The sequence below is a fragment of the Ambystoma mexicanum genome, chromosome 8 (genome assembly GCF_040938575.1).
Source record: "Ambystoma mexicanum isolate Mex_15411 chromosome 8, UKY_AmexF1_1, whole genome shotgun sequence".
NCBI lineage: Eukaryota > Metazoa > Chordata > Amphibia > Caudata > Ambystomatidae > Ambystoma > Ambystoma mexicanum.
This window is the reverse complement of record NC_090929.1, coordinates 632,426,272-632,452,433: the sequence shown is the minus strand read 5'-3', so window position 1 is coordinate 632,452,433 and position 26,162 is coordinate 632,426,272. Positions and strand designations below refer to the sequence as shown.

The 26,162-nt window shown below is 44.9% G+C and overlaps 1 protein-coding gene across 1 annotated transcript in view; it reads left to right on the top strand.

The window, feature by feature from the left end:
- Positions 1-1,866, top strand: part of LOC138473638 (alkaline phosphatase-like) — a 279,429-nt gene extending 277,563 nt beyond the window's left edge. The window contains exon 11 of the mRNA XM_069612170.1: positions 1,496-1,866. Coding sequence (XP_069468271.1) covers positions 1,496-1,767 — 272 coding nt within the window. The 3' untranslated portion in view covers positions 1,768-1,866. The remainder of the gene's footprint in view (positions 1-1,495) is intronic.
- Positions 1,867-26,162: the final 24,296 nt, after the last annotated feature.

Here is a 26,162-nt window from a genome sequence, read left to right as displayed (position 1 = left end):
GCGGGATTTCTGTGCGAAATTCCACGAATCGGCCCCAAAGGGTGCATCAGAATGTGAATCAGGGGAGGTAGGGAAGGAGCAGGAGTTACAGAATGTGCTTGCAGCAGTTCATCATTGGTGAGTTCAAAGAAGGGCCAAGGTTAAGAGTCATCGGCAGATCGGAAGAGGCGGGTCTTCAAGAACTTCAGCTCCTCTTATTCTCGGCAGAGGGCTGAAGGGAACATTGCACAGGAATGCGCAGAATAAAGCATGGATCTACCATCAGAGCTGTTATACCGGAAGGTGCGAGTGTCCAATAAATATTGAGAGGCAGACATTGTGTGTCTGGATGCCTTGTTGTGGGGAAAATGTTTGATGAGTTATCCATTTGTAGGAACTGTCAGGAAGGCAAGTGGATCCACAATGTGCTGAACACCAATTGTAAGTAAAACAGGCTTTCCTGTCACAAAATGTTCTTGGTCGGTTTACCTAAATTCAGTGGTGTAACAAAATGAGGAGGCACACCAGTGAGCCCTGCTGAGCCCCCACCCGAAGCTCCTCGAAGAGGCATATTCTGCATCAGAGACTCTTGGGACGGCCTGGGCCACCACTCACCCCTAATGGAAGTGATGCCCATGCTGCCAGAGCATCCTTCTCTGGACTGCACTAGGTGAAAGATGTAGGGTTTTGAATCAAATCATACATCTTACACCTAACATAGAAACAAAGTGCGCTTGCACTGAACAAGCGACTCTGTTGGAGAGGGAAGCAATGTTTCTGATGGTGATTAAAGGGAGAAAGCAGCATGTAACTGTGGTCTCTTTTAGGGGGGCCCAACACCACTGGGGGCCAGAGAAGGATGCTCTGGCAACTGGGGGCCCTGCTACGCCAGTGGTCAAATCTTAAATCGCGTTCCAGCTGACAGACTCCTACGGGTTTTTGCTAGGATTCAAAATGGTTGGAGAACTCTGTGTCACTTCCAGTCTCGGATAAACCATCAGCAAATACGACTGGGAAAGCACCTCTCACAATGGTCTCCTGTGTTCAGTCCAGTCTTCTAGTCAATTACTACTATCCCTATCCCTTGTCTCTGTCTGTTTCTCCCTTGTCTTCACTCCTAATTGCACTCTTAAAATTGCAGAATCGCTGTCAGGCCTATTTGCTGTATCCCATACTGTTAAATGTATTTTTTACGCACTTACTCTGCCTGTGCAGACTATTATCGTCTCAGATCTTCAAGGGCTCTGACCGACTGTTGGTTTTTTACCCCCGTGTTCCCACCCTCCTTGAGCGCTTTGAAACACTTGCCTGTGTATAGGTGCTGCATAAATAAACAATACCATACCGTCAATGCGAGACAGAGTATATATATGCTGAGTCGGTGAAGCTTTGCTATATACGTGTGCTTTCACTGTCACTTTTTGTTACAATTTAGTATCTCTTTAAAATGAACAAAATGAAACACTAGATCCAGTGCAATTTATTTCATGGCAGTTTCTCATTTTCTTTCCCACAGGTCATATTCATTACATGGCACAATCAGCTGTACCTCTTAAGCAAGAGACACACGGTGGTGATGACGTTGCCATCTTTGCCAAGGGCCCTTTGGCACACACCCTGCATGGTGTTCGTGAGCAGAACTATATTCCGCACGCCATGGCCTATGCTGCATGCATTGGTCAGAACCAGGCCCACTGCGAGTCACATTATGTGAGAAACAGGTCCGCGCGGTCTTCGGGGCCCACATACGCGCTGCGGTGGCTGGTCTTGTTATGCTTTTTGCACTAAGAGAACTAGCTACACCTCCTCGCCTCAAACTTTAGCAAAGTTATCTTGTGTGAAAATCCTTGCATAAGGGTGTACTAAAGAGGGGATTTTTATTTTATAGTTAACTTTCTTTTTTTATTGGTACTCTGTTTTACTTTGGCAATTTCTGGCCCAACTGTTCATGATTCCTCGACGGTATGCAGTAATATGCAAAAAAGTTGCCTGTACAAAAAAATTCCAGAAAAAAATGTTGTGGTTTGACCTGTTAAAGATGTACCCCATTATAACATTTAAGGGGAGCGGGGGTTGCTGGGCCAGACGGGTTAAGCACACATCATGTTCTAACCCATATATAAAATGTACTTTTCCTAGAGACTTGCTTGACAAAGGGGTGAACACAAGACTGCTCTTCTCCTGCAAGTAACACATCCGAGCTTGGTCTTTGCAGAACGTCTAGCAATCCCTAATACAAAGTGCATTAAAGCCCCCACCAGGTTTCAGACTCATTTTCCTAACACATCTGATTGATGGATATTTTTATCCTTATGCTCCACTCCTCTTTCATAGGGGACTTGATGGAGTCATCTAACATCATGAAGGCTTCACAATCATGCAGCATTTGTGTTTATTTGAATTTATTTGGTTGAAAAGGTTGGCACCTTTGACCAGAAGTGCTGTACAGAGATGGAACAGGTGGTACCGTCACACAGTTACAGTGAATATGTAGGTAGTGGAGAGGTGTGTAATGTGGGGATAGTGCATACATGTCTGCCTTGCACCAGTGGTTTTAAGAATTGGCATGTACAGTTGTTTTACATCAGGTTTGGGCAGTGAGATGGCCTGTGGGGAGGGTATGGAGGGGGAGGAGGGGAGTGTGCACCTTTGCAGGCTTGCGGGTGGAGCTTAAATCTGGTCTTAAACACTTCCACTGGCTGACCTGCTTTGATGGCAGGGGTAGACAGAATTCAGCAGTGAGGGGGCAGTAAGTAAAAAGAGCAACAGCCTGGAGTAGTGCAGGGGCATGGCATAGCAATGCTGCAGAGAGTTAGGGAGCATAAAGCCCAGTAAGGAGATAAGTGGGAAAATGCCTTCGGGCGGGTAGAGAGTGGAGTCTGAGCTGAGATTTAAAGACAACTAGCCGAAACCTGAAGAGGGATCCATTTTGCGGGGCGATAGTGCATAGAGGTGGAAAAAGATCTAGGTAGACTGCAGAGGGATCATGTAGCTAAGTTGTGTGCCCTGAGGCCTACGGGAATGTGTGTGCAGTACACACATTTAAATAAATAAATTAAATACATTTGAAGGAATCAGAGGAGTAGGCCTGAAGTATGCTAGAACAGTTTTCAAGTGAATTGTGGATCAGGGTGGCGATTCAAGTTTTGTCAGTTTGATTGGTGGGGAGCAGGTGGGTGTTCCTGACGTTCTAAGCTTGCTGCAAAAGAAGACCACACGGTTTTGAGCCCTGGTTGGTTGAGTTAGTTGATCATGAGGAAAGGAGTTGAGCGATGGGAGAGTGGATTTGGCGTGCGATCAGGGCCAGTTCATGGAAACTGGTCAGCAAGGAGTGCTAGTCAGCAAGGTATGCTGGCCAGCAAGGAGTGCCAAACAGCAGGTATGTCCCTCTGTTATAAATTACCGGATTACAAGAGAAAAGTAAACCAATCTTAGCCAAAGTGGCTGAATCATGCCCTGCCTCAAGCCATAGTGCTTATAGGTCAGGGCTGCTTGCCACATGATCTGGCACAAAAGTAAAAACACACAGGCCTAGCAGGAAGAAGTATTGATACAACAGTCTGATTAGGCCCAGGGACGACAGCCTAGGCATGTGATATTCATGGTAATCTATCTTGGAACGTCTGGGGTCAGCTAACGCAGAAACCTCAAAGGAACAAGGAGTTGAATGGCCTTTTCCAGCACATTATGGGCCTCATTACACGGATGGCGGTAAGGGTTTACCTGTACCGGTATTTTACCGGTACCGGTAAATCCTTACCCCCTAACTACGAGGTTCCTTTGCGGGTTGGGGAATTTAACGCCTGCTTTTTGCAGGCGTTAAAAACCAACCCGCAAAGGGACCAGGGAGCTAATTACAGTACCGCAATTTGCGGTACCGTAATTAGCGCCTTCCCCATTCCCATAGAGCCCTATGGGGCAAAAATGGGAATGGGGAAGGGCAATGGTGGAAGGGGGAATTACCGCCCCGCCAACCTTGGAATAGGGCGGTAATTCCCCTTTCCACCAAGGCGGTGCCGGTATTTTACCGGCATGAACCATGGCGCTAATAGCGCCATGGTTCACCGCCATCCGTGTAATGAGGCCCAATGTCTTAAACCTTTTGATTAGTATTAGTAGCCTAATTGATATAACACTTTAAGCAATACTGAAATGGCCGCTTCTTAGAAGTGACTCTATGGTTGATTTGTTGCAGAATTTGCTCTCAAGCAGAAGTGTATTTATTCATGCAGCTTTTAAACTATTGCTTCAGTTTGGTCAACACAATACTTACAAAGTTGCCATACTTTGTATGTGGGTTAAATCATAGTTTGAAGCATATACCTTGTACCTTTTGGAACATTAACAAAGAAACACTACCGAACTGATTTCCCAATTGTTGTGCTAACGATTCAATCAATGCTGAACAATAATGGCCAGTGCTTGCCAGTGTATGCCAGTCTACGTTTATGTTTATCTATTGCAGGTTATAAAAACAAGTCAAGCAAGCTAGCTGAGAATGTGTGCTTGTTGGGGGTAAATTCATAGCAATTAACACATGTGCATCCTCTGATGGTATATGAATCTTACAGTGTGATGCATTTAACTAATTGAACATTTTGGAAGGTCATTCAAGAATATTAAGTAATTTGATCCTAGCAAAAGGTTTGACCTTTGCCTATCCAGATCTACCGCTATGAGGGACATGCCCTGCCTAATGGAACTAAAACTAAGGGTGCTGGTCAATGTCTGAAAATAAACAGCCCTGAGTCCAAAGCCTAGAAAGTAACTGGCACTACTACTTAGAAGAATAACAAAAAGGAAAAAGAAGGAGGCCGGAGCAATGGTCTCTGCTTTTGGCTTCATTTGGATCTCTTTTCCTTATGTGCAAAGTCCGTCAGTGTCCAAAAACACAGTTCACAACCTCTCTGTAGGTTCTGTTGTCAAAGGTTATTATCTCTCACATGGCTTTCTCCTCTCCAGGAAAATGAGGGTTTTTCTCATACAATTTCCCCAGATTCTATTATGTTCTTGAAACCCTCCAGGTTCTCTTTCTCTATAGTTATTACATTTCATGGTTCTCTTACTCTTCAAAGTCCCCTGGTCCTCTGACAGGTTTATTTTCTTACTGTCTCGGTCTGGCCTTAGCATCATTCGTGTTTACTTAATTCCTGCCACCCTGATGGCTCTCCCAGCCTTCAATGTTACAGTCTATTTGTTTCTCAGGACACCCAAAAGTGCTCAGGCTTTCTATTTGCTTTGTTGCAACTTGCTTTAAATAGGGTGTTTGCCCACTCAGACTTATCATGATCCAATAACCTTGCTGGCTTCCCCAGCCTTGATAGTCTCTTAGTTTCGCTGTGCTCTCAGAAACCCTATGGCCCTCTGATAGGCTTGCTTTCTCTCTGCTCTGATCTATCAGGCTCCCATAACCTTGTTGGCTACCCCAGCCTTGATTATCAAAGTTCATACCTCTTAATGTTGTTCTCTCCTCAGGAGCGTTTGCTTCCCTGCTGTTGCTTCCCCTCTCCAGTCTGGACTCAGCATTGGTTACTGAGCCCCAGAACCACCACGGCTTCCCTGTAGGCGTGCCACCAGATGCGACAGTTGCTTCCGTATCTCCATCTTTCTTCCGACCTTGGCTTCCTGGTCGGTCAGGACACCTGGCTTCTGTAGTCCGGCTAGCAATTTTCTCGATCTCCACACCACCGCTGGCTCCACAGTCTAGCATGCCTCTGCCTTTCCTGGAGGTCTTCTTGACAGAGGCTCACCGCTGCGAAGGAGTCACTCTCCCGCCTACGTAGGAATTTCTCTCCAAATCAAAGTTCCACATGCTTTTATGTATGTAACTATAATTCAACTATAACTCAAATTAGGCTTAGCAACAGTCTTTCAGATCCCCATGTAGGCAGAAAGCATGTTCCGGACATAGTGTTCCTCCTAGGAATGGGAGTCTTTGTCCCCTAGAGCGGAGTCACTCCCAGTGAGGTCCCACTTGCCAATACCCCTAGTGGTGGTCTTGTGCTCTCCTGTGGGGATAAGGGATGAATTGTCCAGATTCGTCACATCATGCTGTTCTTATATGTGGAGGAAGCTTTCAGAGGCAATGAATTTGCTATACCTGTGCCTGAGAAACATTTTCGCTGCCCCGTTCATAGTAACATTTATGCATTTGTGAAGGAAGCTTGACCTGGCTCTACCCATGTTGCTTATGTACTCAGGCAAACTTATTTCCCATGGTCCTGTTCATCCTACACTAAACCTGTTTGTGAGGTATTTGAAGCACGATTCCCAGAGGTCTTCCTGATGAGAGTTTCCTGGGCTGGTGAGGTATTACTGAACTTCCCAAAGGATGAAAGAGAGACAGCATTCCGGCCTATTGTCCTGCTGACTAGCTATAATCCACATAAACTTTCCATAGATGGCTTCAGCTTGCAGGGTTGGCATGAGCATGATACAAATCTGATGTGGCTTTAATAATCGTGTGTACTATCATTCACTATCATTATTCTTAGAGATCCCCCTGCCACCAAATAGTTAGTGCATCACATTTATTATAGTTTTGGATCAGAGGTGCATATTTAAATGAAACATATGTCACAGCAGCTGTCAAACAGGGCACATACAATCTCTGAACCTGCTAATCCACTGAAGAGTAGTAGCTGCAGATCACAAGACTGAGGCAGCAGGGCACACATGTTCACTATGTTTTTTGAATGACGCTTTTGGAAAGTGGGGGTCTGTTTAGAAGATCACCCTTTCTGTGATGGAATTGTGTGCATCATTTTATTATTGAATGCAGATCAAGAAAGCTAGAGCTTTCACACCCTCACCAGATGTCAACTCCTCACTGGTGGTTTTGATTATTATGCTGACGGTCCTGCTGGAGTGCAAGCCCTTGACATCCCCTCTTGAGACAATCTGGCATGGTACTTGTTTTGAGTCAGCAAATCAAGTACTCTGCAACATTCAGCTGGGAAGGCTCCTTTTTAAAAAAAAAAAAAATGACATTATTTTATGTCTGAAGTAGATGCTAATGATCCAAACTCATACCTTTCTGAGCATTATTATTATTATTATTTTATTTTCTCAGCTCCTCCTCCCCAGAGCCCATGGGTGAACTATTTCTGCGTTCATAATACACTTGATGTGGTCTTTTGCATTTAATTGTCAATTAACTCTAAAAGCACAGTCCCCAGTAGCTTTTTAACACTATACAGTATTTAATTTGAACTAGTCTGCAACGGTTTTACCCGAAAATATTGAGAAAGAAAAGTTGAATGTGCATTTACTGCGCATTCGGCTTTAACCAAAAAATAGAATACCATAATGGCGAACAGGAGGAACAGGGTTTGCAGAGGTGTGCTCCGCACCCCTTGTTCAGCATTATCGGCTATGGGGTGTGCAGGGGTGTCCTCTGCTTCCATAATGTTGAAAGTGGGGGACAATAAGGAAAACAAAAAATAGAAAAAAGGACCCTGCAGTGCCAGATCTGGCCCACCTTAGTGGGAGGGAACTGGCGCTGCAGGGGGACAGAATAGTTGGTGGCACACTTCTGTGTGTGCCCCTGAAAAAGGTAAGTGGGGGTAGGGGTATGCGGGATGGCAGATAGTGATCTATGTGATCACTGTGCAACAGGATTTTACGATTTGATCTTTTCGGATTTGCAATTTCCTGATGCGCGGTAATCATGTAGGTCCGTCTGCAACCATTACCTGACCACATGGCACCACTTTGCCTGCCTTCGTGTACCGGCTGGCATCTATTGGAGTGCCCCTTGTAGCCAAGCATGGTGCACTGTTGCAGCACCTGTCTTCATTAGGTTCATAATTATTTAATATTCTTAGGACATGGGAAAGTGAAAGACAGTGGTTGAAGTAATAACAGGAAAGAAGCTGAAGAAAAAACAAGGTCGCCAGGAGCCTTTCCCCGGCCAACCCCTTCCAAAAGGTACTCAACAAACCGCATAAGTTGAGCCAGGTCCAACTAACCACAGAGGCATTGACCGTGCAACAATAGAAAGGCAATTCACAACATTTACTCAAGAAAGCTTATCCACAAACTGCAGCGGGAGCCCTTTCCATGGGTGGCTGGCTTGCAATTCCTTACTCCATTAATCCCTTCTGCTGTTTTTTACAATCACAACCAGGGCCTCTTAAATTCTGCTATTGCAACAAAAAGTGTCTCCCCCACGCCCGAACACAAATAATAACTAATTGTATTGTTGTAGCTTCTTATTGATTAGAGGTTTCAAGTTCCATGGCCTGGAAACAGACTCTCCCTAACATGTCATTATAGGTTTGAAAGATTAAAGTTTGAAACACGAATCTCCCACTCATTATGGCTGGCAGATTTTCAGTGAAAAACATGTATGCGGTTTTTACGTTTACAAAGGGAGAGATCTGAGCTTTTGACTTTATGACTTTACCACGACAATTGTTATGAGAGTAATTTCCACATATGTAAAATGTATACATTTGGCGTTCTATGGGAGAAGACTTTTGCTGTATTCAGAATGACTGTGCGTTCTATGGGAGAAGACTTCTGCTGTATTCAGAATGACTGTTGCGGCATGTATGCAAAACAAGAAGAATTGCAGTGGTCATTTTGGGTTTTCTAATCCATTTAAAGTCACCCATTTCTAGCATCTAATTAGCAAATGTGACCAGCCAATTGCAAACCAGGAGGTGATACACGATGTGGATTTGTTGCAGCAGAAGCTGAAAGTCCTTCAAGAGGAAGACAGCAAGGAGGCACTGCTCCAGTTTAGCCACTTCCTACCAAAACGAGTTCCTGGGAGTGCACCCAGCGCCAGAAGGTCAATCTGGGCAAGGGTGTGGTTTCCCACTCACCTGTTTCTCATTGAACTATGAAAGCAGCTGTTGAAGACCTCAAGGGACATGCCAGGACTCTCAAGGCTGAACATTAACGGAAGTTCATGGCCACTGGAGGGAACACTTTATAGTTGGTCCCACAGCAGAGACGTTTCCATCTGTAAATGCCCACACAGGGCTGCTGAGTGGGCATTTACAGATTGTGGGTGTGCCTTGCCCACTCAGGCCGTACCCTGTCTACCCCCCTGCAGTGCTTCTTTTTCTTTAGTCCTGAGAGGAGAGGGCACTGGCCGTTCAGGACATGACCAGAGTGGAGGACACCAGGAGTCAGGAAGTAGGAGCTGGAGCACCTGCAGCCTGTGGTGAGTAGATTAGAATGCCATATATGTTGTACACAATAAAGTAAGGTTTTCATCCGACCCCATGCAATCTCGAGAGCAGTTTTGTCCATCATAGACCTAAGCAGAAAGCTCATGTCTCACCCAACCCTTTCACACACGATGAGCCGTTCAATTCAGGGACATGTGGCGCCAAGCATGATCAATGAATGGAAGACCACAAAAGCCAGTATGACAAGAGAAGATCTGTGCATGTGCATGCATGGAAGTCAAGGAAACCTCGCCAAAATGTGACAAATGATTTATAAGATGGTTTGCCCAAAATAAATTAATTAATCACAAACTATAGAAAGTAGGGTCCTGTAGATTAGTATTCTCCATCACTACCTGGCCCTTATGAACCTTATGGACATGCAGTTCCCAAATGGTTCGTATTTGAGAACCCTTTCTTGAAATGTCACAGAAAAATTGTACATCATCAATTGACATGTGTGAGATACATACCTACAATATGGCTAGTACCAGCGATGAAGTGCCATGTTGAGGACAATGTGCTAGCCTCTAGGTAATTTGGACAAGCAAAGCTGCATGAGATCCAGTTAATGGCTATATAAACCCGATATGCAGGACCTAATGCAACACTGGCGTGACTGAGTGGCCTCCAAATAACATGACTTTAGGCACACTCAGAGCCATCAATGTACAGACACTAACCTATACAATTTGAATTTCCAACACGTGCTGTCATTTTCTGCAACACTGATGCTGGTGGAATAAAGGACATGACGTTGAGACAACACCTCCAGCCATTCCGTGACCACCTGCATCACCACACGCACCCCCACTGCAGCTTCACCCAACACCACCCCCTGCACAACTACAACTGCACATCTCCGGCTCCTCGATCACAAGTGCAGCCACCACCACCCTCTCTCTCCCAGCCTCCATACCCATCCCTGCCGCACCAGCCATGGAAGATGAACAGAGGGTAACGTACGTCCTGCTACCCTAGCGGCCTTGACGTTGAGACAACACCTCCAGCCATTCCGTGACCACCTGCATCACCACACGCACCCCCGTGCAGCTTTGCCCAACACTGCCCCCTGCACAACTACAACTGCACATCTCTGGCTCCTCCATCACAAGTGAAGCCACCACCACCCTCTCTCTCCCAGCCTCCATACCCATCCCTGCCGCACCAGCCATGCAGATGAACAGAGGGTAAGGTACATCCTGCTACCCCTGAGGAAGCTCCTTTGCAAGGGTCTCTCACCAACGTTCACCCTTTTGTCTGCACCGTCTCCCTCTCCAATGACACTGCCAGTGTCTGATAAGATACAGACATTTTGGGAGGCTGTCTCAGCAGGGAAGTTTGTGGAGGAGGAAGCAGACACAGACACTCAGTACAATATAGGTTGGGAAGATAGCTATGATCATCCATATTGTCCTCCACAATCTGATGTCCCTTACACTATAGATGATCATGATGGGGGTGATCTTGGTGGTTCTGCTGATGTTAGTGAACTCCCCCATGGAGAAACTCCACCAACTCAGATGGCAGGAGGGATAGGTCCAGGGCTGTTGTTGGCCTCCCTACCTCTTATTGTTGACATCCGGCAATGTTAGGCTGCAGGAAATAGAGGGGAGGAATGGGGCCTGAGTGCAGATGGCTTCCCAGAGTTTTGTGGAGTTTTGTGGCGATTTGCCAAATGTGGAAATCTATCGGATGGTTGGGGAAGAATGTGCGGCACTACCTCTGAAAGAAGTGCATGATGCAAGAGTCTGCAGCAGCTGCCGTGACTCTCCGGAGCTAGTGGTTAAAGGAAGTTAGGAAGAACACTACAAAGTATCTTAGAGAAGGTGGAGCAGTTTGTTGGACAGGAGGGTGAGCAGGACTTCTCCACACCAATCACCTCAGTCTCGACCACAGAGGAGATCTCTACCAATAGCCCTCATCAGGGGCCATCGCAGGCAGATGGTCTTGGTCTCATCCAACAAATCCACGTTGCTAGGGACACAATTGTTGGAAGGTTAAGTGGGACCTTTATCTATGACCAACCACGTTTCCAACACAAGTAATGGGGAGCCCATGCAAATCAGCTCAATCAGGGCTCCTTTGACACCCGAATAAAGGGAGTCGTGAAGAAAGAACAACTTGTGCTTTTACTGTGGATCCTCTGAGCATTTGTTGCGTTCTTGTAACAAAAAACCCAAAAGGCAGGGAAACGCCAGAGCTCGGCAGTAGAGGGAGTCATACTACCGAGTGGCCATGTTACGGACTCGGTAAGGTCGCCTCCTTTCTTGATTCCGACCCGGTGTACCATTCCAGGCTTGGAATGGGTCACTGATGCAGTACTTGATTCCGGGGCGACTGCTAATTACATCGATGATGACTTTGCTAAAAGCCTGGGTATTCCGGTCATATTGAAGGCACACCCTGCGGTAGCAAGTGCGGTTTATGGAACCACGTTGCTTTCAGAACTGGTCACTGAATGCACAGCTGATCTTACAATGGTCATTGGAGATGGAAATACTGAAATCATTTGGTTTGACCTAATCACCGCACCACAATACTGTGTGATCTTGGGCCTTCTGTGGTTGGTGTTACACAATCCAGTCATCGATTGGCAAGCTGGAGAAGTGGATTTTGTTTCTAAACACTGTGAGAATTGTTGTTTGGGTGAATCTAAACCCTCTCACAACCCATGCTGTCCGCTTTTACTGCATACCCCCGCAGTTGGGGCTACCACGTCTTCTCCCTTACCAAATGAATACGAAAGCGTTTGTGATGTATTCAATGCTAAAGCTGCTGAAACACTGCCACCACATAGGCCGTATGATTGCCCCATAGATCTCGTACCAGGGGCTCAACTACCGTCAGAAAGGATTTATTCCTTAACTCAAAAGGAGGAGCAGAGTCTTATGGAATACATTGAAAAATCATTGAAAACAGGCTTCAATCGTACCTCCCGTTCACCCACGTCTGCTCTGTTATTTTTTGTACCTAAGAAGGAGGGGTACCTACGTCCCTGTATTGATTACCGGGCATTAAACTCCATCACTATACGGAACCAGTGTCCGATACCTTTAATATCTGTTCTCCTGGACCAGTTGGGTTCTTCTGTGGTGTTTTCTAAGCTAGATCATAGAGTGGCATATCATTTGGTGAGGATCAGAAGGGGAGATGAATGGAAAATGGCGTTTAAAACAAAATACAGGCTTTATGAGTATTGTGTAATGCTGTTTGGTTTATGTAATGCCCCGGTCACCTTCCAACACTTTATTAACAACGTCTTTTGGGATATGATGGATAGGTTTGTGGTAGACTATCTTGACTATATCCTTGTATATTCAGATTCTGTTGAAGCACATGTCAAACATGTCACCCATGTTTTGCAACATCTTTGTGATCAATCCTTGTATGCTAAACTCAAAAAAGATATCTTCGATGTTCAGAGTGCCGAATTCTTGGGCTATCTCATCACCAATAAAGGCATACAGATGAGCACCGATAAAGCACAAACTGTCTTGAATTGGCCAGTACCTACCTGTTTGAAGTCCTTGCAATCCTTTCTTGGCTTCACAAATTTTTATAGGCGATTCGTGAGATCATTTTCAGACATTCCTTCTCCGTTGACTAGGCTTACGAGTAGCAAGAAAGAATTCTTATGGAATTCCGAGGCTGATCGTGCTTTCAAGGCTCTCAAGACCGCTTTTACCACTGCTCCAGTTCTACACATCCAGATTTTGCATCGCCTTTCATTGTGGAGATTGATGCTTCGGATCTGGCACTAGGGGCCATACTGTCTCAAACTTGCAGAGACACTCAAGCCCTTTACCCCTTGGCTTACCATTCCAGGAAACTGACTAGTTATGAAGTAACTATACAGTCACGGAAAAAGAGCTTCTGGCCATCCGGGGTGCTTTTCTTGTCTGGCAACATCACCGGCTTGGTACCACCACTCCTGTCATTGTTTATACAGACCATCAGAATTTATTGGCCTTACAGTCTCTGAAGTGTTCCACGGCGCGCCATGCTCGTTGGCACAAATTATTTTCTCAGTACAATTTCACCATTACATATCGTCCAGGTGTCAAGCATTCAAAGGCTGATGCCCTGTCCCTTCTTGACGGTTTAACCAAAAAAGGGTTGGTAGTGACACACTATTGCTCCCTAACCAGGTTGTTTGTGGTTGTACCCTACAGTCCTCTATGAAGGAATACATACAGACATGGGTTAAGAAGGATCCCCAAATCATTGCAGGTAGAAATTTTGATATCGTTCAATCCTTGCCTTACAAGTGAAGCGCTTTCTACCAGATACTTCGTCCCGTCAGTTGGCTATACAGTGGTGCCATGATTCTAAGATCACTGCACATCCTGGCAACAGGAGGACGATTGACCTATTGCACCGCTGGTGTTGGTGGCCAAATATGAACAAGGAAATAGCCATGTATGTGGCATCATGTGCTGTTTGCGCACAGGTTAAGGAGACACATAACAAGCCGGTCGGCCTTTTGCAATCGCTAACTGACCAGCCTTGGTCCATGATTTCGATGGATTTTATTGTGGAATTACCATTTGTACAAGGTTTTGATACTATATGGGTGGTCGTGGATTACTTCACGAAGATGGCCCGGTTCATACCTTGTAAAGGTCTCCCGAGTGCTCCTGTTTTGGCCAACTTGTTCCTTAAGCATGTCTTTAGGTCTTTCGGGTTACCTAGCATCATCATCACGGATTGTGGCTCACAGTTTACTTCCTGTTTTTGGAGGACTTTCACGTGTTCCTTTGATGTGGAGGGCCGATATTCCAGTGCTTACCACCCTCAGACTGACAGGAAGACCGAGCGATTCAACGCTACCCTTGAGCAGTGTTTGCGTTGCCTCACAATACACTAACAAGGAACAACTCTGTACACACAGCCACTGGTTTTTCTCCTTTCTTTGCTATGTTTGAACAGCACCCCTGTGTCCTTCCAGTTCCTGCATTGGTTTCTCCTTGTAATCTTGCCACCCACGCTTGTGCACAGGATCTATCTGTACTCGATACGGATATTAGACGACATCTCATGTTAGCCCAGGCGCTAAACAAGAACAATGCAGACGCACGTCGTTCCAATGCTGCCTGGAAGATCCATCCAGTGTTTCATGTTTCCCTTCTGAAACCAGTGCATGAAGGGGGTTGTCTTCTCAAGCATTCACATCCACCAGCCTTGTTAGGTTCAGATGAGTATGAGGTGAACAGTATACTGGACACTAAGGTTAAGAATGGATGACGCATGTATTTCATTGATTGGAAAGGATACGGTCCTGAAGATCGCACATGGGAGCATGCTCAGAATGTTCACGCCTCTTCTCTTCTGACTGATTTTTGGTCTACACGTAGAGTGAGGCATTCTTTGGGTAGGGTACTGCCAGGAATCCATGTTCTGCTACGGTCTCTACATTATGCCTCTCTCATGCAATCAGATCAAAACTTAGATTTAGGCACACTAAGAGTAAAAGCCCACATTTGTCCCGCTCCCAAATACACTTGCTGTCCTTGCCCAAGTTCAGGCATTGTTGCCCCTCCATGCGGTCTCCACATTACAAAGACCAAGGTCCTGTGCGATCCCGCAAGAAAGGACACTATGGCCCGGACTGGAGGTTTCCACAGAGATTGACAACACAGCTGCAGCGTCTCAGATGGCGCACACCACTCCGTGGTCATCGTGACATTTAAGCACCTCCTTCCTGTTCAGTGGTCTGGATTCCATGGCCTTTTCCTTGTCTGTTTACATCACTCGATCTTGCCTTGTCTTCAACCTGCCAACCTGGAACGTCTACTGAATTGAATTGCCTCACCCATTCCGGCTTCGTTTGCTGTGTGCTCTCTACGACATTGGTTCCAACCCAGAACGCCTCCTGGATTTGCCTCGCTTACTCCTCATGTGCTTTGTTTTCTATGTGTCTGCTACTCAATTGTTTTTTTCTGATCCGGAACATCCCTTGGATTCTTTTTCTTGTTTTTTGGCATTCTTGACTCTGGTTGAATTCTACTTACCTGGATCTGCTGCCTACTGATATTGGAGCACCCCGCGGATTGTCACACACGGACTGGTGAAGTCTGTTGTGTGTTTTGCATCCTCGTTTCGTCGGGTTAGAGCCTGGACTAGAGACATTCCGTTAGGCGTCCTCAATTTGTCAGGGATAGTCGGAAAGTGGTAGCTCCAGTTCTGCATGTCTGCTGCTATAATGCTTACACCTGGGAACACGTCCAGTATTAACTCTCTGGATTCCACGCTAAGATATATTCCCAAGTTCTGTACCGCTATACACACATTGGTAGAGATATTTCTATGGCTAGACTATAGGGTATGTGTCTTACAGGTGTCATAACATATCTTCTGGAAGAAATCCTATCTGCAGCTATAAAACTGCAGTTGATTCTTCAGCAGTTCTGTCCTTATTCATTAAGGTTGGTTTTGAGTTTTTCTCAGTTACTTACCATTATTGAGAGAGTACAGGATTAATTATTGTCCTTCCTCTCTAGGTTGTCTGCTGGTTCCTGCTTCCTTCTTCACCTGTGTTTGTGGAATCCATTCTTTCAAAGAATAGATCCTACTGTCTCGTTTTTTGTCGCAGAGAGTAGGTTATATTGTTGAAAAGAATCTGTCGGCTACACTACGAGGACAAGTAGTGGCGGATTCTGACACATGAACACTCAACTCCTCAAGAGTATGAAAATGGATTATTACTCTTGAACGTTAAACATTGTTAAGAAACAAAGAAGGACTAAACAGAAACACAATATTTGAGGCACAAGTAATCATTTCTAAATTAATTAGATACTTTTATTAAATGCAAATAGCAGTAAAGACAGCATATTTATACATAAAACTTGGGCCTAATTAGACGCCTCGCGGTTGGGAAATAAGGGTGCCGGAAGCAGCGTACCGGCATCCTTTCTGGACCGCCAGACTACAAGTATGCCTGCAGAGGCCGTTGCTCCTGGCAGGTGTGGCCTGCTGGGGGCACAGGCCCCTGCAGGTATGGTTTTCACTGAAGCACCGGTACCGTTAGCAACAGTGCTGATGCGTTCATGCCCCCATTCCCATGGAGCCCTATGGGACTACACAGGAATGGGGAATTACACTTTCCACTGCCTGATATGCGGGTCGGCAGGACTTGTAATGTCCCAGTGGCACCGGGATATCACGCTGCAGAATAGCGAGTTCAGTGGCAACCCGCCATTAGCAACGGGGGGGTTACCGCCAAAATCTTAATGAGGTCCAATGTAGGTTTAACTCCTCATTTATTTAGTTTGGGGAAACAGTGTCTAACCTATGGATCCAATATTTTGTTCTAATTTTCTGTTAATAATGATTGTGAGACCTACCTCATTCACTACTTTGAGTATTTGAAATATGATCTGGGATAACTGGTGGTTACTTTATTGAAAAAGTCTGGAAACAGATAAGTTTTGGTTGTGTGGTCTGAAATTTGACACAAGTTTTTAGACAGGTTTGGCCAACATAAAGAAGGCCACAAGGGCATTTGATGGAATATATAACATTTTGTGAATTGCAAGTGGCATGATGCTGTAAATGAATCTTTGCCCCTGTTTTAGGGTGCATAACAAAATCAACATGTATAATGTTATTGCAGCTGTTGCATGATAGACATGGAAATGTGCCCTCTTTTTTGGATTTGAGTTTCTCCAAGTCAATACAATGTATTTTTCAGCCTTGTTGGGCCTCATCAGTTAGGTGGAGCTGTGCCTCTCTGAGCACAGTGAGCAGGGAGTCCACGTCTGGGTTCCTAGGGTGACCAACCCCAAGTTCCTTGCAAATATTTTATTTAAAGTTAGCAGGGCCCCTCTCTAGAAAGAACATGGCATGATAACCTGTTCTGTGGTTTTTCCCCACTTTTAGAGTCCTCAGCCATCGCTTTTTGCTCACTGTACCTTTCACAGATGGGAAATATCCATTTGTATTTCTGTCTTTGTCCCGCCCACATGGGCAGTCGAGCACCGAAATGCTATGGCAATTCCCTTCTGAACAAGAGTACCTCCAGCAACCCCATGCAGGTGTTTCAGCCTTGTTGGGCCTCATCAGTGAGGTGGAGCTGTGCCTCTCTGAGCACAGTGAGCAGGAAGTCCACATCTGGGTTCCCCCAGGTAACTTAGGGTGACCAACCCTACGGTCCTGGAGAAGATATTTGCCGTCCATGGCATTCTATCAAACATCAAGAGTGACAACAGACCTCCCTTCAAGTGTAGAGACCTACAACTCTTCTTTGACAATCTGCCACCATTGGATGACACCATATTGGCAACAAGCCAATGGAAATGTTGAAATGTTCATGGTCTGAATAACAAAGTAGTGCGTATTGCCAAAAACAAAAACAGACCATGGCTGCCGGAACTATATAATTTCCTTCGCTCATACTGCCAGACCCCCCACACCTTAACACAGGTGAGCCCAGCGGCACTCATGTTCGGTGTCCCAATCCAAGTAGGGCTCCCTCCACACCACACAGTGAACCCGCCACCTCTAGACACAGAGAGAGTTGAATAACACCATTTGGAAGCAGGGTTCACCATACAGAATAATGGCCCCATGCACTCTAACGGCCGCACACTGGACTGGGTCACAGACATTAATTGTGTTTCCCTCATAACAGCAATTGAACCTTGCATATGGACTGATCACTATCTGATCTCATTGACCATTTCAGATCTTCCCCAACCTAAATATACTAAACCACATGCTCCTCCTGCCTTCACCCGCTGCAAATAAAATATAACACTATCAAACCTCCTCCCTCTGATCCAATCGATCACTAATCACTCTATCCTGATCACCAACCCTAATGATCTAGCTGACCTGTACAATAACACCATCAACTCAGCGATAGACGCCACTGCGCCGCTTAAGCTCACCAAATCCAAACCTCCTGCCCATCTCAATACCTGGTTCAACCCTACACTAAAAGCCCTAAGCAAAGAGAAACTACATGCAGAAGCCTGCTGGAGAAAAAACCCTTCTCCCCACAACAAAAACCTCCTTACTGCCCTCACCAACAGTTACAAAAAAAAATCATTCAGGCAAAAAAAGAAACCTTTAACAACAGAATCAAAAAAGCAAATTCTAATACCAGGGAAATCTTCTCCATCCTGAGAGAATTAGAATCCCCAATTGCACCCATAGACTCCTGCACCAAAGACAAAGCCTGGTGCACAAACATTCAAAATGCCTTATGCAACAAAATCACAATGTTACAAGACAAAATAGCAGCTAAAAAATCCTCCCTCCACAACATTGCCCCCTCCACGCAAGAAACCATCCTCCAGGAACTTGCCGCCAACCAAACCAAACCTCTTAACCAATTCAGTTTTAGAGCCATTTCTAAAACAAGAATATCATTACGCCTCTTAAACCTTCTCGATGCCTTGGTTACATTTGTCCAGCCCCTATTATCAAAGAGGCTGCACATGAACTAGCCCCCTTCGTCACATCATTTATCAACGCATCATTCAAATCATATTCTGTGCCAACCAACCTTAAAGATGCTTGGATATTACCTCTCCTAAAAAAAGCAAACCTGGACCCTAATGTCCCAACGAACTATAAGCCCATAACAACTGTTCTGTTCCTCCTCAAAATCTTAGATAAAGCTGCATATCTACAGATCCAATCTTACTTGGAGATCAACAACCTACTAGGGACAAGATAATAAGGATTTAGACCGAGACATGGAACTGAAACGGCTCTCCTTGATCTCAAAAACCACCTAGATGAGCGTAAAGATAGAGGAGACATTTCTATTCTCCTACTCCTAGACCTATCAGCCGATTCGACCTGGTAGATCACAAGGTTCTCTGTAACCACCTCAAATCGGCTGCCAGCTTCTCCACAAAAGCCACGGCGTGGATATACTCATTATTGGACAAGATAACCATAAGAGTCTTCTCACCTACATCAGCAGTGGATCCAGTCCCCATCACCTGTGGAGTCCCTCAAGGGTCATGTTTTTCCCCCACTTTGTACAATATTTTTACAAAGCCTCTCTTTGATATCTTGGACAAACTAGGGGTCTCATATACCAACTACGCGGATGACACTCAGATTCTTATCCCAATCCAAGGAGACTATGACAATGACACCAGCCTCATAAATAAAGTCTACCAAATCATCCAAACCTGGATGGCCACACATGGCCTATGTCTTAACGACGACAAGACCGAGCTCTTAATCATCGGGACCACTAGTAAACTTAACAAATTATCCCATTTCTACAATTCCATCACTATCGATGGCATCAAAATCAAGGTAGCCAAGGAAGTTAAAACCTTAGGATTCTACTTAGATTCAGCTCCCACCCTCGACAAGCAAGTAAATGCTACATCCTCAGCAACTAGCTACACCTGCAAACTTATTCACGCATGCAAACCATACCTGTCCACAGACAGCTGTAGCACCATAGCGCGAGCCCTCATCCTCTCCAAATTAGACTACTGCAATGCACTGTCCCTAGGCACCAGTAAACACAATACCAACACACTCCAAACCTTGCAGAACAATGCCCTTAGGACAGCATTAGGCATTCCTAAAGGGCAACACATATCTGACCAAAGAAGAGCCGTCAACTGGCTTGCCATCAATGACTGTATCAAACTTAAAACTCTGAATATTACACACAACTGTATGACTAATAAAGCACCTGCATACCTCACAGAGAAATTCACAAAGTACACCTCTGAACGACCCATCAGAAAGGCCCAATCAAATAGTATCAAAATCCCCAAATTCAAATTGAAAAGAACGGGAGTGTCCAGCTTCCCAGTACTAGCAGCTCATCTTTGGAACTCCATCCCAGACTCACTTAGAGCTACTCCTTCCTTCCATCTGTTCAAAGCCAAGGTCAAACTCTGGCTTCACACCAATGACTGCTAAAGCCTCAACTGTACGTACCGAACATTCTGTATATTTAATGTAAAATATTTGTAACTGCAACATATCCTATTTCTAAGCTATGTGACACTGTAACATAAGTAATACTGTATATTTGATCCTGTAACATAAGAAATGTATAATATTTATGTACTTGTAACCTAAGATTCTGCAAGCGCCCAGTTGCTTAACGGCCTGGTGTGCTCTATAAATAAATAAACAAACAAACAAACAAACAAACAAGCAACACTGCTGAGAGATGAACGAGAGTCAGGCTCGGCAAACCACCCCAAACACCCGCCAGATAGGAGACACAGTGCTAGTAAAGAACGGGGTGCTCCCACAGAAGCTAGCCCTCACATTCAAATCACAACCATGGATGGTCATGGAAAAGAACCACCGCATTTTGATGGCATCAGGAGGCAGTGAGAAAGTGACCTGAAACTCATCCCATTTTCAGAAAGTACCAACAACCCTGTGGCAAGAGGCTTCAGGAACCCCCACATAGCAAGGCAAACATAATCTGGCTGAGACAGCACAACCCTGAGAAACCAAATGCCGTTCCCGGAACAGTGACCGCGAACTGCCACCAGTAGACGAAGGAGAACCACTACTCCCAAGGGCTGACACCACTCTGAGACGCTACTCCCTCCAGCAACAGCCAGCATGGTCCACCTGGCTTACATGTTTTGTGCTGCACGGGATGTACTGGCAAGCAGGCACACACCAAACAATCGTAAGACTGTGAAAAGTTATTTAATGTTGTTAATCTCAGTTCATGTTATTATTCAGTTTGGGGAGGGATGTGATATGGTCATATGACTACCACAGATGGTATTACGGGGAGCGTCATGCCATAACGGGAAAAGTGAAAAAATATGGACAAAATCCTGCCAACAGGACATTGCGTCCCTAACCCATACAGAGTGTACGTGTGCCTTATTTAAGTAGGGCCTGGCAACCCCTGGGCACTGTACTTGCAACACCATCCCGGATACCTATATAATATATGCAGGGCTGAAAGGAACGACCATATTGGAGTGGTAATATACGGGTGGACCTGGGCATAGTGCACATGCACGACAGCCACCTAAACGTGAAAGAAGGGAAGCAGCATTGAAAACAGATAATAGCCCACACTGTATATACCTGCCACTAGATATTTGATAATTGGCAAATATTTCGGCTGATATAATGCTAGTAAAAATACAATTGCAATGAATCCAGGATAAGCTTGAATATTGTTCCAAACATGAAGTACATAATTACATTGAGCACAATGATACATGCAAATGTATTATCATCAAAAAGCATAAACACAAACTAGACAAATATAAACTGGACAAATGTAAATTCAGGATAGCATCAAATCGCAACAAATGAAATTGGATAACACAAAAGTGACGCTTATTGCAATGTCCACTGGATGTTCTCATTCAGACCAGACACATGACTCTGAGTTCCCATGATTCATTGATGTTCAAGTCTGATCAGCCGGTCTTGTGACTGCCGCCATCTATCGTTCATAGTGCATTTGAGACCGCAGCGAAGGGTGAAGATGACTTGGATTTAGCTTTCACAGCACAGGAGGGATCAGCACACAGGCATTGTGGGGACCCTGAGTGGGGTCAGTATGCACTGAGGAACAACGCAGGTGGACCTTAGGTTCCAGCAGTCACTTACTCATGTGAGACCTCAATAGATTGGTGAGGTGCCAGCATTGCAGAGAGGAGGCCAGCAGCGTTTGTAGCCCCAGCGCTTTAAGTTGCCCATGCAGTAGTGGAGTGCAGTCTCAGATAGGTGCATGCAAATTGCATGCTCACAAGCTTTTCCAACCTCAAGGAGGTTATTGATGCAGAGAATGGGGGCACCAATTCAAGGGGATGGCACCTGGTTCAGGTAGTTTTGTCATGATGAAGTCAAAGGACCAATATGCAGTGGTTGGCTCAGCCTGTGCTTGTCACAACAGCAGTCTTCCATCAGTCATCAGCTTCAGATTCTTGGATCTTGTGGCCAACCCTCCTGACTGGCTACAACCCTCTCCTGTTATTCCAAATTCAGACTAGGCCTCATCACGAGTTGGGCAGTATTCCCAGCTGTAATACCGCTGACTGTAATAGCCCTAGCACCGACCGGTCCGGTGGTATTACCACCGGATCACGGGTTGGGCCTTAACGGTAAATCGCCATTCCTGATTAGGTCCATTGGATCCAATGGGGAATTTTCGGTGCTAATACTGTGGGCTAATACAGCCGGCTGTAATACCGCCGAAAACAGGGATTTTCACCTCCAGAAAAAAGCTGGGGGTAAAACAGCCGATTTAGCGCTCAACTCATGACAGGGCCAGCCCTTAAATGTGGCGGTAATACCGTTATCGCCACATTTAAGGGCTACAGCCCAACTCGTGATGAGGACCAGCTTTCAAATAGTAGGGACATGCATCAGTCAAACAACTATTGGTTGTCCAATCATGCACATCCATGTGTTTAACGGTTTTCCCAGCAAACAAGCACACTCTTTCTGAATTGAGGTCAGGCAGTCCTAATTCCCAGTTTAAACTAGCTGAGGCACAAAAAGCACCAACGGTAAGTCATTTGAAAGTGTATTTACATATATAGCAAGTTCCACCCTGTGAGCAGCCATTTTGAGTGTATGGGTGTTTGGCATTAACGTTACAGAAAATAAATGTCCACAGTAGTACATTGGAAAAAGAGTAAAATCCAGGTCACAGCCACCTGCCCATTCTGTACAAATCACAAAAGTAATAGAATGTTACTTACAGCACAAAAGGCGACAAAAAGTACCCCTGCACTACCCCACTCTGGTTTGCAAGTACTGCAACGGAAAAACAAAGGTGAAAATCACATCAAAGCTTTCTCCCTTAACTGGGAGTGTAAAGACCTACCCAGCGCACCGCAAACAAAATAGTATGAGCAGCTGAGTGAGGTATATAGACCTGACCTACCCCAAAAATCAGCTAGTGTTCTAATCTAATAACAGATATGCTGGGGGGGGGCCATTGAAGTCAATGAAGAAAACATTCAAAAAGATAAATCTTTCCTGGAATCCAAGTTCATGGCCTGATTAGTCGGGCTACCATTTCTAACCTCCAGAATATCAAGCAAGTGGATTGCCTTACATCGGGTAGATGGTGCCCCCCCTGCTGGATGGATTTTCTTAGTCAAGTAGTGGTGTGTGTTGAAGAACCATACATTTACAAGTGATGTGGCCCATCAAAAGGGAAATCGAAATAATCTTTCTAAGATGTTGTCGAAATGTATTGCCCCATTACCAATCTTGAGGCTGCATGAAACGCTATTCTCAGTGGTTGCAGAGCACATTTGAGAATTCCCATGAGTACAGCATTGTCACCATCAATATACGATAAGACCAGAAACGGCTCAGTTTTTCCAAAAAGTCAACAGCAACACAAGTTTTGGTCTTCGTAAGCAGGGAGCTCTGAAACTGCGCAGATTGGACCTTCTTAAAGTCTGAGGTCTTGGCCTTTGGCACAAGAGTCACAACAGTGCCATATTTAGTTAGAATGACCATCCAAGATTGAGGATGTATCTCACTTCCTTGAGAGGCACAAAGAAGAATCGCAGTCTTTGCTGCTTTGCATTTTCAATTGATGGCCGTCATACAGGCATCTGTCGCTGCCAAGAATCTCATCAGGAGATGTACATAATACTCTGGTGACACTTGAAGCCATAATTGAGCATTGTTTGTGTATGATATGATATTTTATTTGTATCACGCTCATACACAAGTGTATTGCTAAGCAGAGGCACCAAGCTCATGCACCAAATTGCCCAAACGGCACCACATATACAGATTAAATAGTATGAAGGACAGGATGGATCCCTGAGGTACTCCAGATAGCATGGATAAAATGGGATACCTAAATGTCTGTACAACGTTCATTCATCGATAGTGTTTTTTATTTGGGGTTTTTGCTGATTTTCTCCACCCAAAAAACTCATCATAAAATATAGGGGATTGTGGGTGAGGGTGCATAAGTGGTGCGGGGGTCAGGAATAGCAAACAGTTAATAGGGGAGATTCCCCAAAAATAACATTTTTGATGAGTTTTGTGAGAAAAAGAAATTCGGCAAACAAAAACCATTGAAAAAAACACTGTTGATGAATGAACATAAAATCCTAATTGTCCACACTTGGACAGCTTGCTTTCTTCAACAAAGAAACAAGCTGACCCAGTCCAGGAGTCATCTTCCCTACTCCATGTATGCACATAGAATTGATAGGAGTGCCCCATGATCTAGTGTGTCAAAGGCCACTGAGAGATCCAATGATACGAGCAGTTGGGTGGCCCTATTTTTCATCATCTTGAAGATATCATCAAGTACATAGAGAGCTGCATTCTATGTACTATGGTGGGTTCCATGTAATAATGTCCCCACAAAAATATCGCCATGCAAAAATATCGCCGAAAAAGGGCCGTTTTTTGTGGGGACATTATTGCATGGAACCTTTTCCCGGCGATATTATGTACGGCAACCATATATATGGGGATAATATTACCTGATACCCTATGGTGGAAGTGGAATCCCGATCGATAGGAGTGTGGTGGAGAACATCGATCTACATTGGCTAACAATTCTATGGACACTACCTTCCCAAGAAAGGGGAGACTTGTCATAAGGCAGAAACAGCTAGATCAATCAATGCTTTCTGAAGAAGTGGAGAAAATAAGTTAGTCCCAAGATGGGAGGGTAAGACCCCCTCGACTGGAAGCATTCAACAATGTTCATAGCGGTTGCAAAGCTTCAGTAGAGAAATATTCTTGTAAATGTAGCTCGAATAACATTGTCTACAGATGGTGAAGATTTCATGGAGGAAACGAGAGAGGTGAACTCATTCAAAGGGAAAGGGGCAAAATCCTCTCAAGTAGGGATGGCTCGAGGTAGAAATAAGGGGACACATACAGGGAAATTCTTCACTTCATGTGGCCCTCTAATAACCTTGACATTAAAAATCAAAAAGGCATTGGGCCTCATGACATGTCCAGCGGTAGCCCTGCCGGTGCTACCAGTGGGTTGCCGCCAGACCTGTAAAAATGTACCGGGAAGTCAGGCGCCGGTAAATTTGTTAATCCCATTCCCATAGGACTCTATGGGAGTGGAGACACGGAAGCACCGGCACCCTTATTTCCAGACCGGCAAGCTTGTCATAATGCCCTTTGAAATCAGTACATTTTTCTACTAGATGAAGAAATCCAGTAATGGGATGGAATTAGCAAAATTCTGAAAATGTATTAAACTCTAGTTGACAGCTCCAGAAATGTTTTGAGTATAAGGTAAAAATGTTGCTTCAAAGATCATTGTTTCTGTTGACTCCTGAAATTGTAGAACCTTTTAAGTCTTCATTGGAGTTTGTTTTGGCAAAGCATTTGAAAGTACCAGGTTGTGGTCTAACTCCTGCAGAGCCTCTTATGCGCCGGCGCTGCAGAGGTCACCACAAACTAAGGGACTGCACTGAAAAAACTGTAAAGCAGATGATATACTGCTGACTTGGGCAGCATCTGTACAGAAGTTACTCTGACTTCATAAAAATCCTTATTTCAAATCACAGAAAAATCACGTTGAAGACTTTCTGTTTCATTTGCAGACTAACTTTGCAGGCTTGTGATACTGAGAACAGAAAGGAATCAAATAATCCAATCCTTAATTGAAATAAGTGCACCATAGGGCCAAAATAACCTGATAAACAATAGTTCATGCTTGATTGACAATAACATTTTGGCATGAGTGCAAATACTGAGTCCGACAGAAAGGAGGACAGGCAAGTCATTCCATCTCATGGAAACATTGGTCCAGTCGAGAAGAACTATGGCTGTTATGCTTGATTTATGCTTGATTCAAAATGGCGCGGGTGCGCAATGCATTCTGGGAGTGCTCGGAGCCATGTTGGATATTTACTTCATATCGCAGTGAAAGGCTGCACACATTTTTCTGAAGTGTTAGATTCAAGGTGCTGAGACAAACATGCTTTTTCAAACCTGGTATGCGGTCAAGGTCATTTCTGCTGGGAAAGCTAACATTGTTATGGCTTGCTACTGTTCTCCGTGGAGCATGTT